General features: G+C 27.5%; 1 protein-coding gene across 16 annotated transcripts in view; it reads right to left on the bottom strand.

Moving 5' to 3' along the window:
- Positions 1-204: 204 nt before the first annotated feature.
- Positions 205-16,284, bottom strand: part of LOC132948947 (calcium/calmodulin-dependent protein kinase type II alpha chain) — a 52,466-nt gene continuing 36,386 nt past the window's right edge. For 2 of the 16 annotated variants that reach the window (XM_061019650.1, XM_061019652.1), the window contains exons 12-18: positions 13,655-13,747; positions 12,390-12,446; positions 10,347-10,508; positions 5,265-5,340; positions 4,336-4,430; positions 4,125-4,251; positions 205-2,640 (exon numbers count right to left, since the gene is read on the bottom strand). In XM_061019650.1, coding sequence (XP_060875633.1) covers positions 2,496-2,640; positions 4,125-4,251; positions 4,336-4,430; positions 5,265-5,340; positions 10,347-10,508; positions 12,390-12,446; positions 13,655-13,747 — 755 coding nt within the window. In that variant the 3' untranslated portion in view covers positions 205-2,495. Of the gene's footprint in view, positions 2,641-4,124; positions 4,252-4,335; positions 4,431-5,264; positions 5,341-5,808; positions 5,872-10,346; positions 10,509-12,389; positions 12,447-13,654; positions 13,748-16,284 lie in introns of all 16 variants that reach the window. The other 14 variants (XM_061019655.1, XM_061019657.1, XM_061019656.1 and 11 more) reach the window with 8 other exon arrangements.

The following is a 16,284-nucleotide window of genomic DNA, read 5'->3' as shown; positions in this document are numbered from 1 at the left end:
CTATAGACAATAAAGATAATAATAATTTGTATTATCTATGACTTGGTCCTGGAAACACGGCGACAAGTCGTGTATCAGTGCAAAAATCGAATGTTTTCATAGAAAGATAGACGCGACATGCTATTGCTTGTTGGAATCACAACCGTGGAACTAGAATACTTCGATGTAATCGAAAGCTACTAGAAAAGAAAACAAATTTTCAACTTAAACTATTCAACGCACATATTATTATTATTATACCTGATTTAAGACGATCATTTTCTATTTTATTAACATATTTGTTGTACAGGTACAAACGTACAACGTCTTGTACCTACATATCTGATATATCCATTTATCGTTGAAATAATTTTTTCTTTATTAATGCTATGATAATAATAATAATAATAATAATAATAATTATAATTACAATAAAAATTCAAAATCAATAATAATTATAATTATAACAAAATTTCAGAGCTAAAATGAATATAATAAATGTTTAATAATAATGATACAGTAATAAACGGCGAACGTGATCGTTGTGTTTTAAAAAACGTTATAAACATTTTTGTAAATATATTTTGCTGAATATATAATATGATTTACCTGCTAAAAAATTGATAGTATTTTACTAGGAAAATTGTATTATTAAAAAAAGCATCATATAATATTTATTATTATATAGTAGTAAACACAATAAGCACCAGTCTTTTTATAATAATATGTTAATAATATCATATTATGTAGACTTTTTTTCAAAAATGCTATTAAAATACCAAGAAATGATTTATTTAAATTGAAAAATGATTAAATTTTTGTAAAATGCACACATATTATAGTATATTAGTATATACGTATGCCATTTTTATTAATTTTTTTTAATGTAACCGACCGATCATAGTCGTTGTCCAAGAGAGAACAGGTATCGTTTGAACTCAATTTATTATATTTTATATATTATATATATAATATACATATATAAACCCCTAATGATAAAAATAAAACAAAATTTCGTTTGACTAGAATAATAATAATAATAATAATAATAATAATAATATTAATAATATAATAATAATAATAATAATAATAATTTAATAATTATATAGGTTAAGTATTATACAAGTGTGAGGTGAAAGAACAATATATAATATAAGATACTTAAAAATTAAAAAGAAAAGAAATTATTTTACAATTTAATTTACATAGGGTACACGCCTATAAAATATTGTACGAATAATAAGTAGGTATTAAATTTTTTTTTCTAAATTGATTTTTTTTATTTAACAATGAAAAGCATTTATCACTTCGAAAAAAAACATGATATTATCGCGATTTTATTTTAAATAGATAGAACGAATATAAAGGAAAAATAAGTATAAGCAGATTCTATATATTATGTATGAACCAATTGGTTATATTTCAAACAATGAATTTGATAATATGATAGATATGTGTTGTAGTTTGAATATTATATTTTGTGTATGAAAAGTTAATACGAAAAAACATTTTATGAATAATACGAATTATACAATATAATTTAAATAAAATAATTGTAATAATGTATTAGGAACGTATATATATATATATATATTATATATACACACAACTGTAATAATATATATGTTTGTTGATTGTGAATTAAAAAAAAAAAATATTATGAACCTAAAATACTTTCATATTATGCGCAAGTCTTTTTAAATATCAGTTAGTATATAATAACAAATAAAATATGTTATGACAAGATTTAAGAAACAACTGATTTATGTTTATTTAATTATTTCCATAGGCCTAGGAGAAACGTTATAATATTGTTGGTTTGGCGTTTTGTACGAAGTATTAATATTACATTATTTTTACGAATGATTGAAAAAAGTCAATTAAATTTAATAAATAATTGGTATTTTTTAATTGACTACGAGTAATATTTATTATTGTATATATAATAAATATATTAAATATATAGATGGGTATAACTACTAAAAATGGATATAAGTTAAAAATATGGCATGCCCACGCCAAAATTACTGAAAAAATTGTCATGAATCTTGACATCTTACATAATGTGCAAATCTTTTGAATTTCCATAATAATTATAAGTGCGTTTTAATTTTGTTTTTTTTTTCACATGTAACTTGATTACATTTTAATATTGTATTATATTTTTGGCTAGCAATTTTGAACTATTTTTCTTTATGTCTTTAAATATAGCTCTGTTGCTCACTTATTTGTTAACAGAATTTCAACCGTACTGCAGTATTTTATATGTTATTCGTGTTTCGTAATATATATATATATATATATATATATATATACATACATACACACGCGCATATATAACCGTAGATAATATATATAATATAACGATATTATCAACTTTAAAATCAGTCAAAATGAAAAAAAAAACAAGATAGAAAGAAAGAAAGAAAGGAAATAAAGGAACAAAAACATTGTTATTATAGTGGGCCTCTTCGTTTGTTCTGTATGACCATCGATGTATTATCGATGGTAATCGGCTATTTACTGATGGCGGACGGTGAAAACGCGCTGCTGGTGGATGCTACCGATGCTGACCGATGCGAGTGTACGTTTTGCCATTTATTGTCACGCCTGTGCCACACTCTGGTCTCTTCGTACTGGTGCGATCTAGGAACTCCTTGTCTATAATAGTAAAACACGAAAACAGTTTTGCGTCACGACTATGATCTGTGTGTAGAGGCGTAGCCGGGGGGTGGGGGGGCTAAGCTGGCTAAGCTGACTTGGACTAACTAGATTATTTTTTATTGCAATAATTTCGGTGACTTAGTTTATAACATTTTCGTATATCAATGTTTCGGTAATGTAGAGTAATAGAGTAATATAAGACGAAGGTACAAAGATTAAGATTTGGCCTTGGTACTTTAAAATAAAAAAGTTTTAAATAATAATTAATATTTAGCTTATATATAACTCTGATTGATGACGTGTATGTTAGTTTTTGTAAAAATAATGATAAATCATTAAATCTATTCAGATAACTAGAATCAAGAGTCCTGAACCTAAAACTTAATTTTTTCTGCCACTCGAGATATCATTAGATTAGGCAAATATATTATTAAGTGATCTAATTTATGGAATCATCTTAAATCTAATCAATTATTTTTTTAGTGTAGATAACACTTAAAATCATACACAACCGAGTAAAGAATAAAAACATCGAAATGTGGATCTATACAAGATTTTACAGTCAACCAGTTGAGAGATTATCCAAGTAAAACTTCCCGGGTAGGCGGCAAGTTCTAAATATATTTTTGACTTACTTAATTTTTTACCATTTAATCAGTGCCTAGCTCAAACCTTATTATGCACGATGAATGCGAAGACTAGATCAATGTTGTTCTTAAACACATATATGTACCTATATTGCCTATACATTACGCCGTGTAACACAACTGTCCGGGTAAATATTGAGCTTACTATGAATGTTACAGGGTCAGTGGCGTACCCAGGATTTTTCAATGGAGCGGGGAGGGGGTTAAACTTAGTAAATCAGAATTTGATATCCGTTACCTTATACTAGGTCGTTATTACTATATCCCGTACTATAACCTCTACAAATAATTGATAATAATACGCAATTCTTCAAAATCGTTTTCAGAGATATCATGGTTTGTACTCTGGTTGTAAGATTTGTACCATAACACGGATAGTGGGGGAGGGGGGGGCTGAAGTTCTCTTCACCCACCTGGGTACTCGCCAGTGGTTAAGGGAGTAGTGTATGTAATATGTATGTATTTTTATTTTTATTACTAACGATAAAAAGTTACAGAAATCGGTCAACATTTTTTCACGATTACATCATATACGGGATTTGTTTTAGCCCTTTAGGACTTAACTATCTTATAAATTATAAAGAAATGGCTAATATAGATGTTGTTAAAAAAGGGCTAGTGCCGCTTGTCATAATATGTATAATTTAAAATGTTTTAAACTTTATACAAAATATTAAAATATTAATAGTAATTGAGTGTTATTATAACACGAAGTATAAAAAATTTAACTCGTAAATATTATTGTACTTGTATATTTTATCTACTTTAAAATGCCATTTTAGAATTTCCCGTATCGGAATGGAGAATTATGTCGATATTAAATAGATAACTTACTTGTCGATGTATTGTACGAGTATAATGTATGCAATGCAAGCTGCATCGTCACCAAGTAAATGCACAGTAGGGTTCAACACTGTCGTATTAATGCCTCGATTCTTACCTAAAACTGTCAAAACGGATTCTATACACAACCTAGTGAACTGTGAGTTTGTGAAAAATGTTAATTTCAATAAAAATACTAAAATACAAAAAGGCATAATTATACCATGGTCGAAGTAAAATTTATGAAATTCCATGCCTTCCAATAGGTTTCCAAGCGCTTCTGGTTCAAATGCAGTCATGTGCGGATCGCAAATTTTCCTAAAAAAATAAAACAAACAATAAACGTGTCGCACAAAACAGTAATTTAATAATAAAAAATAATCATAGCATGATCAATAATATTATCACGTTGTTATTGGATAATATTATACTGCCACAATATTATTTCTAAATTAAGTTTGATACTCAGGTGCGCATAATATACACGGTATATAAATTATACTACATAAAATCAACTATACGTTATTAAAGTTATAACTTAATGTGTATGATAAGTATTAAGTATACCTAGCGTTATTTTCTTCCGTCTTTCCGTCTTTTTGTTGTTTAGATTATCTTAATTATTTATTATTATAACTACTCTAATTTCACCAATAAGATGTTATCTTGAGTGGTGAGTGGGCCATTATACTCGTTATTCGTTTATTGTAATTTCTACTTTCAGATGGCCATCAAATTTTTATTATTATTATTATTATTATTTTATAGGTACTATGTTAATATGTATATCTATGCCTGGAATGCTTTATCATATTAATTGATGATCAAGTTTCCAATGGAAAATAAAAATTTAATTTAGTTTTATTAATACATTGAAATTGATAGGATCAAAATTGTTTATATTAGGTTTTTAAAAATCTGATAAAATCAACAGATAATCTTTATTTTTCTAAAGCTTAAAGTGCCAACCGATAAATAGGTCTATTTTTGGAATATTACTATATAACGTGTACGTTTGACACAATTTTCCTGGTAATTGAAAAACAAAATAATAATCTTACATAAAATAATTCATACATTTACGCATATACAAAGAACATGAAATATTTATTATTTTAATATTAGTATAAATTGTATAGTTGTTATACGTACGTATATCCTTCGAAATCAGCATTGTTGATCGATTCAATAAGTTGTTCTGTGATTTTAACGATTTCTTGTTTGCGTGCTGAAATAAGACCGTTGGGGATTATAACCTGTTATGATTACATATAACATACACTGTATAATTTATAGGTAGGTTAATGTCTACTCTCGGTAAATCCGACAGCGGTATTATTTTATTATATTTTATTTTTTTTTACATTTTTAAAAGATATTTTAACAAAATTGTGTTAAAAATATTATATTTAATATCATTTTAATGAATATAGATTATAGGTATATTATACAAAAGCTTTAAACGCAATACGAGTGGAATAATAAAAAAAAGTATGTAAAATAATCATAATATATACAGGTATTGTAAAAAAAAAATATAAATAGGAACTCTAATAATCAAAACGGGTTTTCAACAAAACGTATAATGAGTATATAATAATATGTACATTGTAATATTACCGTGTGGGAAAATGTGATATTGAAAATTGAATATAAAATACTATCTAGATTTGTATTTGTAGTTGTTTGAACTCACCTGAACCGCAAGAGTTAGTCGAGTGCTGCGAGAATGTCTTGTTGGGACAGACAATCCTCACGTCTTAGCGAAAATATGTGAAAATAAAACATAAAAAGAAAAAAGAAATGCAAACAACGAAAACCGATATGGATGAGAAACAAAGAACCAAAAAAAAAAACAGGAAAACACGCACTATATTATATCATTATACCAATGCGTGTTTCATCCTATATATAATATATATACAATATACATAATATACTTATATATATATATAAATTATAAGTTGTAAAATGTAAAATATTAATACATTAAACATACTTCGGTCTATGTTTCTATAACCAGGATTTCGGTCGTTTTCAGTGTATATGCATTGTTTTATCGGGTTGTCTATTGCAGCATGGGTCGAGTGGTATATTAGGATGATACATAGTATAATGTACTGAGGAAGATTATTGATCATTATATAAACTATGGTTAGGGCTGGAATTTAAATGCACTTTGGAATTTTTCGGTACGGTGCCTGGTTTTGGTATACAAATCTAATTCATGTCTTGTGCAATGGATTTACCAAATTTAATTTTGCATATTTCTTTTGGTTTTTTTCATTTATCAAAATATTTTTTTATGATTTTTGGGGCATTTAATACGTAAGTTTAAATTGAAAAAAATGTTGTTTGAGATTTTAACGGAGTTTTATATATTATAATATACCTACTGTCAACGGCATAATTGCATAAACCAATAAAATATTGATATAATTTAGCATTTGAGATTCCATACAACTAATATAATTAATACGAACTATTAATTGAAGAAAATCATAATCGATATTGGCATAATCTAATCTTACCTGGGTATCTAATAATTTCATGACTACTATACAAAAATAAACGAAATTCAGAATCACCAAATTATCACTAAATAATTAAAATGAAATATATTTTGTGAAATGCATATAACAAACTTAAACGTTTTTGCACACTTAATATTGTTGTTACAGTTACACTTTTAGTGCATTTTATATGTACATGGTTTTAAATTGTTTTAGATATCATTGCATTTCCTAAGTTTTTCCAGGGCATCAAATCCCAGCCCTAATTATAATATACACTCTACCTGCCTACCTACTACTTCGAATCGAATGGCAACGGTGAATTGGATAAATAAACTACTAATTGATAATAATTACCAATAAAAACTACTTATTCATAGGTTGCATTGATATGAAAAATATACATATTATGTCGTTAGTTGTTGCGTGCGAATGGTTGTAGGACGAACGTTAAGCGTATACGTGGGTGAAATTATTTATTGCAGACATACTTATTTAAACATATTAAGTCGCTATCATTTTCTCAGTCGTTTTTTGTTATTTACTTTTAAATTTTAACTCTATATCATTCTTAAACACATTAACTTCATTGTTCATACATTAAACAATAATAGAAAATTCAATATTACGGAATGAGAGTTCATGAGAATTAAGAAAAAATATTTCACCAAAAACAAATTATACACAAGGTAAATAATTAAAACTATTTATACGATTAGAACAAGAAATCACATTAACATGAACCAAATGACACAAGTGCATATATAGTACCTATAAGTTACAACGAGTATTAATGTCTCATGAACAAGCATAAATATAGTATTGTAAGCCTTTTGCCTACCTAGCTACATACAACTATGGGAAAACTGTGAAAATAGACCGAGTAAATGCACATCATCGTATTATACGTAGCAAAACAATAATCACACTGCGCATAATATAAGCAAATATAATATAGGCAATGTTCTATTCTATTTTACATCGTGGTACCTATATATTACTATATTCATGTACAAACGGTTTTTTTCTTCGTATACTTACAAGCGTCCTCCGAAACGAACGATTCCATCGAGTTACCGGGCTCCAGACGTTCTACGGCGGGTTCGTCGGGACAGTTACTGCAAAAGCACAACACCATACTACGGGGGGAGGGGGGAGGGGAATGGTGATGGGTGATGGTTGGACGGGATGTGGGAGTGGGGCTACGCAACGCGGCTATACGACTATTTCAGTATTACTCTGGTATTATGATAAGCTGCTTGCATTATGGTTGTGTGTACATGTAGAAGATGCATATTATTATTATATTATAATATAATATACACCGAATGCTAGAATATGTTTGTCGAATTTCGCATAAAATGATATAAGACCACGATGATATTTATGGTATACAAATTACGAGTGTATTTTAAGCACGCAACTCACCGGGAACGCGGTCACAAACGACGTATCAATAACCGCAGCAGATGCAGCAGCAGAAAGATGGTGACCGGAGCGCATAATATTTAAGTAGGTGTGTGATGTGTATTATGAGTACTTTACTCGAGAATGGAATAGAACACACTACAGCGGCGGTAATGACCTGCACGACGATAATATGATTGTTGGCGGTAAATGATACATCTGGGGAAACACTTGTACGACGCCGACGACGATGATATTAATATGATAACTCGAATTTTAGGCGTTTAGCCAATTCCATATATATTATATAATATAATGTGACGACACCGTGGAATGCACACCACGGACGACGGTAATGAGCAACAAAAAAAAAACAACGCGACTAATAATATATTTTATGAACTATGACATAATATATGGGGTACATAGAATAGATTTTATTTTATATCGTATGTGTAAGTAATATTGTAAAATATTAACAGTATTAGTATAATATTATAATAGCTAAATAGCGAGTGTGACGTGGTGTGTGTGTGTTTAAAATTAAAACAACTGTGCAAACGTTTTTAGTTTCGTTATTTAGCACGTGTTTTTAGCGCCGAAATGCCGCTGTTGCTGTCCGACTTATAAAAAAATGACACGTCTTTCCTATACATGTCCAATATACTTATACGACATAAATTTTAATAATATTTATAAACTATGTAAGTATACATTAGTACTGGAGTAGTGCGTGAAAACGCCACTCTCGGAACTTTTGTGAGGACCACGTCAGTGTACGTTTGTGTGTTATCAGTGCTCAGGGTTGTATATTAGTAACAATGTCGACTCTTCCACCCCCGCTCGCCATACATACACACTGTCATTGCATTTGATTGGTCGTTTGTACGCGTGTCAATCCATTATATATTATTATACCTTTGTAAATATACATTATATTTATCGTCATATTATCGTTTGCAGTTTTTTTTTTAAAGTATGAACATAGAAAACGATATAGAAATAGAGTTACAAAAAAAATATATATATATATATAGAATTTATACCAATCGCAGAAAATAACAATACGCCTAACGACATAAAAATGACTATATAACTGCAGTTACGACCTTTTTACGTACGGGTCAAAGTTCAAAATGCCTATAGGTACATGATTTGTAGACTTTGGTGGAATTTTCGTATATTCTTCCTGAACACATATACGCGTGCAATGAATGGTATTAAACAATATTATATAGAAGAATATAACTAATTATACATTTAATTTAGTACGATAAATATTTTAGAATAATATTATGTAATATACTATTTTGATCATGAGGTACTTAACTATTGGGTAGTTAGGTATACAAATGTTAAAAATATCAGAAAATTAAAAGATATACAATCCCATACAACGTAGGTACATTTTTTAGTACCTACATACATAGAACATATATCTATATAATATTGTTGTATAGGAGTACAAAAGACTATTCTGAGTACAATTATAAAGAAAGCTCTTTAAAATCGTGATTCAGATGTATATAGTTTTTTGAGCATAAATTTTAGACTATAGTCCAAAATATAAACAACAAGACACCATGTGTGTAACGTACCTATGTAACGGATAATGGATATCATGTATGGGTATATAGTCAAATTAGGTATACTTCATACACTCTACGTATATAACGTATAGCTTGTAAGTATTTATTAAATAGAAATATTACACTAATCAATATACGTTAAGACGTTTAAAGACATTTAAACCAAAGAGCCTTTAACACACCACTCGCAGTGCCATGCAGATAACATTTAAGTATCAGAACCTAACCTCAAATCTAGAGCAGTATACCCAAAACCAGTTAGACGATCTATATTATGTTATGGGTACTTGTTACTGGGTAGGATATTAATTTTTCTGGAAGGCATATACCTAGTTCTAAAAGTCTTTTGGCGGAAACAAAAATGGTTTCTATGCGCACACGTTGTACGGATATACAGGAAACCATGCGTCCATGCGATTCGAACAATGTTAATTTAATGAAACATGATTGGCACGTGGTACCTGCTGATCCACGAAAATTCGCAGCAGACCTCGACGGGCTGACCGCCATGCGTCCATGCCATAATGATATGTACATAATATTATTACATTAAAATAAGGTTACTATAACAAGCATATATATTACTTGTATATTATATTAAATGCATGTAAACGGTACACGGTTTGTTACTTGTTAGTTTGTTATAAAACGCAACCAGAAAAGAAACTACAACCAGAAAAGAAACCACGCGTATATTTAAACGAAACATCAGACTTTTATCTAACCTTGAGCCATGACATTTTGGGGGTTGGCGGTGACGACTATAGACAGTTTATTATTTGTCTTGGATCCGAAAGATGTGGACGAGGAGCTCTTGAAGCAGCCCAGCACGCTACCAACGGAAGAGGACGACAACGCCGGTGACGGTGGCGGCGTGCCGACGTTCCCTAAACAATTGCACGCTATAATATATTATAATATTATATGTGGGTTAGAAGGGAGTAAGGGACTTCAACGTGGTGGCGGAAGCGATTCATGGTTCTAGAAGAGTGGACTTGAAAGATACATTAGTATACAAAAAACATGTACAGATTTAGTAAAATTCTTTTTTTAAGGCCCATAAAGTCTTATACAATTCAAATTTTTGGTTGTGAAAAACCATCTAAGGTTCTGAAAATTCATATTGCCCAAGTGTTCCAGATTGCCATCACTTCTTCACATTACAAGCATTATACATGTATCAGACTCCAACCAAACTCCGCAACGATTAAAACATTGAAACGATAGGTAGGTAAGTAATAAACATTATAAATAATTGCACTCTAAATTACGGATCCAATAAGTAATGTCACAAAAACACTTCTCTAACTCATTTCAGATAACCTCCACAGCCATATCACTCCCGCCAACTTCGAGATCTGTAGCTTAAGTAAATGCAGAAACATGTTGGGTTCTATCTCATTAGACGGGCTCCCTTATTACATTGTGAATCTAATTATAAATATTAAATATACGAGTATGATAGTTAACCAGCTTAAACAATTCACTATATAACTGTGCCTATATAATAAGCATAGATTGTAAATGTTCATCAGATAAAAATTATAAAAATGTAAAATAACAATGTTTTGACAAACAAGACGTATACAGATTACGTTTTTTTTTATAAATATATATATTGATGAACGATAAAACAATGCATACACAATAAAATAAACAGTTAAAATTATTAAATGATCTTATTAATAACGGTATTAGCAAACAATAGTATAATACATATATTATGTTATGTTTGTATAAAGCTAGATTTATATAATCTATGTAATAAATATATTATATTATGACATATGTATATAATATTATATACATTATATATTTACAGTATATCCCAAAATTCCTATAATACCAAGGGATATCCGAGGCAAATCAATAAATTTAATGTGGATTTTTCAAGAATGATCTATACAGAAAGAATCAAAGTTAATGACACTTAAAAATTGTTTTTGAAGGAAAATCATTTTTTTCGGAATCGAATCTTAGAAATTTTCTAAATTACCATTTAAATAATCTATTTTAAAAAAAAATTATTAAAAATGCAGATTATTTCATAAAAATCATTAAAAATATCTTCCAATTTGTCTAGAAATTTTAACATAATTTAAAATTAAAAATTCATTTGATTTTTAAAAAACAGTGCATTATAAATTGTAATAAATTAATTTTAAAATAATTAATTTTTATACATTTTTTATAAAACTCTTTAATAATTTTGAATAAATCTATACAAGCTGTATTTTGCTCAATTGTTGTTCAATTTAAATTTCAAAACATTTTTGTAAATACAATTTTGAAAACAGTTGAAAAAATAGCTAATTTTAAAAATGTTCTAAAAGTTAATTTCAAGAAAAATATTTCTTGATTAAATTTAAATTGACATTAAATTGGAAGTTTCTATATAATATATTACTCTCGAAGAAATTGTATTCAAAGAAGTTGATTAGTCACCGAGATCTCTAAGGCGTTTCGGGACTTTTGGAATATACTATATATATATCCATATAAATCGACGTGAAAGCGGAAAATATCAACTATAATATGTTAGTACGTTAACTCCGAATTAAATAATAATACTTTTGTACATAATATAAGTATATAGCTGATCACTATACAATGTAGTATAATATCATATTCTCAGCACGAAAAAATCTCGACTATTCTTTAACTCGAAAATTAATAAGAACAAAAATTTCACGTTTCCGCGTTCATATTGTTTTTGTGAATAAAATATTAGGTATACAAAGGTTGGTTTTATCATTGTTGATATTTACCTTCCGCATCTTTGGCAATTACTGTAGAGCTCCGGTCCACAGTCCCTTTTTTGTCCTCTAAGAGAAAAACACACTTTTCATATTGGAGTCGAGACAAATTGGTAACACGGTCGTATACGATCTTTTTGTTCGTTATTTGTTGTATGTTTGTTTGTTAGTGGTTTTTTTTATGTTAGGATAGTGAAATGTGTTTACAGAACGGGGTTTCTAACACATCACGGGGGTAATATTCCCTACGCATGCATAATATACACAAAACGAGAATTACAAAAAAAAAAAATAGTAAATAAAAACCAACAAAAAACCTCCTACACCGGGTTTCTAAATGTCATATTATATTATTATTTGTATATTATTTTATCTAATGTTATTGTATAGTGTATTGGTGTGTGTTTTATAAGAGAATATTATTATGGTCATATTAATTGATTTACCGAACGTCGGCGGTCCGTTGTTATAAGATCCGTTTGAGATTATTCGCGATCGCGTGATGATAACAAATAACAATAATGATAATAATAACAATAATAATAATAATAATAATATAATATGTGAATTATAATACGCGACGTCTTTGCTATTATTTTAACGGGTGTTCCTAAGAGTGTAAGCGTCACACTGCTCTTATTTACACAAGCAAGCAGCTCAAGTTTATGATAATATATATATATATTATATTTTTATTCACAGGGATGATTATTGCAGGTCAACTGATAATTATTAGTTTTTTAATTACAAAGTGCGTAAGAAAATATTTTTTTTCAGATATTTAATGCACGAATAATAATAATATATATACATACTTACATAATATTAATATAAATGTGTATTATATAGTCAAACATAATTTTTTGTACAAATATGTATAATATATTATAATAGTTGGTACTTGGTAGTGCAAAGTTTTGAAGAAAATAATAAAATAGCGATTAAATACAATTATTATGCCGTTTAAATAGTCAACATTAGAATATTAATTATTATTTACGACGATGTAAGTATATATTATTGTATATTAATTTAAATTGGCTTATTTAGATTTCCAAAAAGTATTTCTAACATTATGTTTGTTTATTAAATGTGAACACATGCAAATTATTTAAAATTTAAATATTATAAATTAAAAACACGAATAATTTAAACACATAGGTGGGTAATATTATACCTAAATTATGGTAATGGTACAATTTTAAAAACTCCGGAATGTGTAAAATTTTATAACGGTTTTATCATAGTATATATTATTTTTATTTATTTTCACTTACCTCTGACATCATCATCTTCCAATGTTGTATTGCTTTCAGTTGATTCTTTCACTTGAGAACCTTCTCCTTTTTTGTTGGTTGCAATACTGCGACCTGACAACCAATATAAATAATAAGTACCATGGTATATATTATACCATTTATTTATAAAATATTAATTCAAACACCAATTAGGCAGTTATTAAAACATCTAATAGAATAAAAACGAATCTCTAAAACAATATAATATAATAATATATTTATATTATAGAACATTATCAAGTTGAAAACCATTTTGTATTTTTTTTTTGAATATAAACAATATAAAATTGAACGATTAAAACAGAATTCCACGCTGGTTAAATGATTATGTATCAAATGCATCTATGATCAAATGAAAATATTAATAATAATAATTAGACGAATGTCACCTGATAATTAGGATTAAACTACCTATTCAATTTAGAATCATAATTTAATTTTAATCGAAATGTATAAATTGAAAATCGATGTTGCAATACATATTAAACATAGAAAAAATTAAATAGCTTATATTGAACATAATTATTGATAGTGGCGTTTATTCCCAAGACTTGATGATAAAAGTTATTACGGTTGTTGCAGTTTGGTTGGTGACTGCCAACTAGTGAGTAAAGATAATTAATTAAATTTAAAATAATAGATTTTATAATTAAATTAATCGTTTATAATACAAATAATATAATAATATGTAGTTTATTATATACAGAGTGATTCAATAAGCGGATTCACCTCCATTTTTACTTTAATAATACATTTCAAATTTTCATTTTTAAATTTTTAATTATGCTCAAGAACATATTTTCGAATTCTACTACTTAAGGTGTGGCGATACAAACTTTTGTTTTTCAAATAAAAACCCCCTCCCCCTTATTACTGTAAATTATTTAATTGATCACTTTGATATACAAAATTCAAAATTCGAACAAAAAGTTTCTCAGTTATTAAAATGTTTAAAATGTTTACCAAGGAATCCTTAAATGGCTTAACAAAAATATATCACAGACGTAACATTAGAACTCGTATTTAATATACTTAGAACATTTAAAAAAATTATAAATATTAATTATTAGAAGTTTTAAATCACCATAGCATCCATATAGTCTCCAAATCTAACCCACCCATTACCGAGGAACTATTATCCTTAGTACTTACACAAAGTTATATAACTCAAAAACTACTCTCCTAAATTTTGACTCTGTAACATCAACATTTTTAGAAAAATTATCCATTGAATTACCAGGAAATTTTTCATTTGAAAATCTTGACAGGACATATGGGAGTATATTTTAAAATTTTAATATAAGATTTTAAATAACTGTATTATGGAAATAATTGGGATGAACATGCTTGGAGAATCACCCTGCATATTATTTATTTTATTTTGTTGTATATCATAATATAGTTTAAATTAATTTGATATTTATTATTCTGGTTTTCAACTCCGTATTTAGGTTAAAATAAAGGTACACTAATCAATTCAACTTTAAAGAATTCAAAATATTCAAATTACAATTTATTCTAATAGATGTTAGAAAAATTTTTTTTATTATGAAACATAAACATTTAAATAAGTAAATTCAAAATTTCAAACAATTGTTTACGAATTACGAGCATAATTATATATCTTACAAAACTTGCTAAAATCATTATAAACGTAAAGTGCAAACATTATTTAATTTAATATAAAAATAATTTACTATAAATGAATAATAAGATATTAATTTTAAAATATTTAAATTATATAGTGGAACATACAAAACAATTTTTGTTATAAATTGAGAACTAATAATTTATTTGTAAAATTATGTTAACTAATATACCTAGTTGGTTTTATTAAACCTCAAATTATAAGTATTTAAGTAATTGATTTGAATTGTTTTATACTTTGTTTAATTTAATTTAATTTTTATCTATATTTAAGTTATAAATATCAATAACTCTAATCAAAATTATTAAAGTTATTTATATTCCAGCAAAATAATAATATTCAATAGAAACAATAATTCAACGTGCATAATTTTATTCACGAATAAACATTCCATAATAATATACCAAATCCTTATGCTAAAATTGGATTAATATGAAGTACAGTTCGTGCTTTTATAAAACATAAGCTTCATATTTATATAATTGTATAAAACATGCGTTATGGAAAAGCATAACAAAAATAGTTAGTGGAATAGCTAAAACCGTTTCCCATTTTAAACAACAACCCTGCAAAGTGTGTTAGAATTAAATTAAAGAAATATAAAAATATACAACGTCTATAGTTTATCTAGAGTAATAAATAAAATTAAAGCGAATGCCCAAAAATGACTTTTAATGCCAAAACAATGACGTCCACAAAAATGTTAATGTAAATTGGAACAAAAATATAAATATTTGTTATAGATACAGTCTTACCACTTCCTGTTCCGGAAAATTTTATGGTAGATTTTGAAGAAGGTATAGAAGTGTGGTGCGTTTAGAGAATATTCGCGAAGAGTACAGGGAAGAGTGAACGAAAACAAATAAAATCACAAAAATAAAACAAATGATGAAAGGTAAAAATAATTTACATGTATTGTGATCAGACTGATGAACATAAAAATGTGCTCAACATCAATTAT

The sequence above is a fragment of the Metopolophium dirhodum genome, chromosome 7, assembly GCF_019925205.1.
Source record: "Metopolophium dirhodum isolate CAU chromosome 7, ASM1992520v1, whole genome shotgun sequence".
Classification (NCBI taxonomy): Eukaryota; Metazoa; Arthropoda; class Insecta; order Hemiptera; family Aphididae; genus Metopolophium; species Metopolophium dirhodum.
This window is presented reverse-complemented; position numbering and strand designations above follow the sequence as displayed.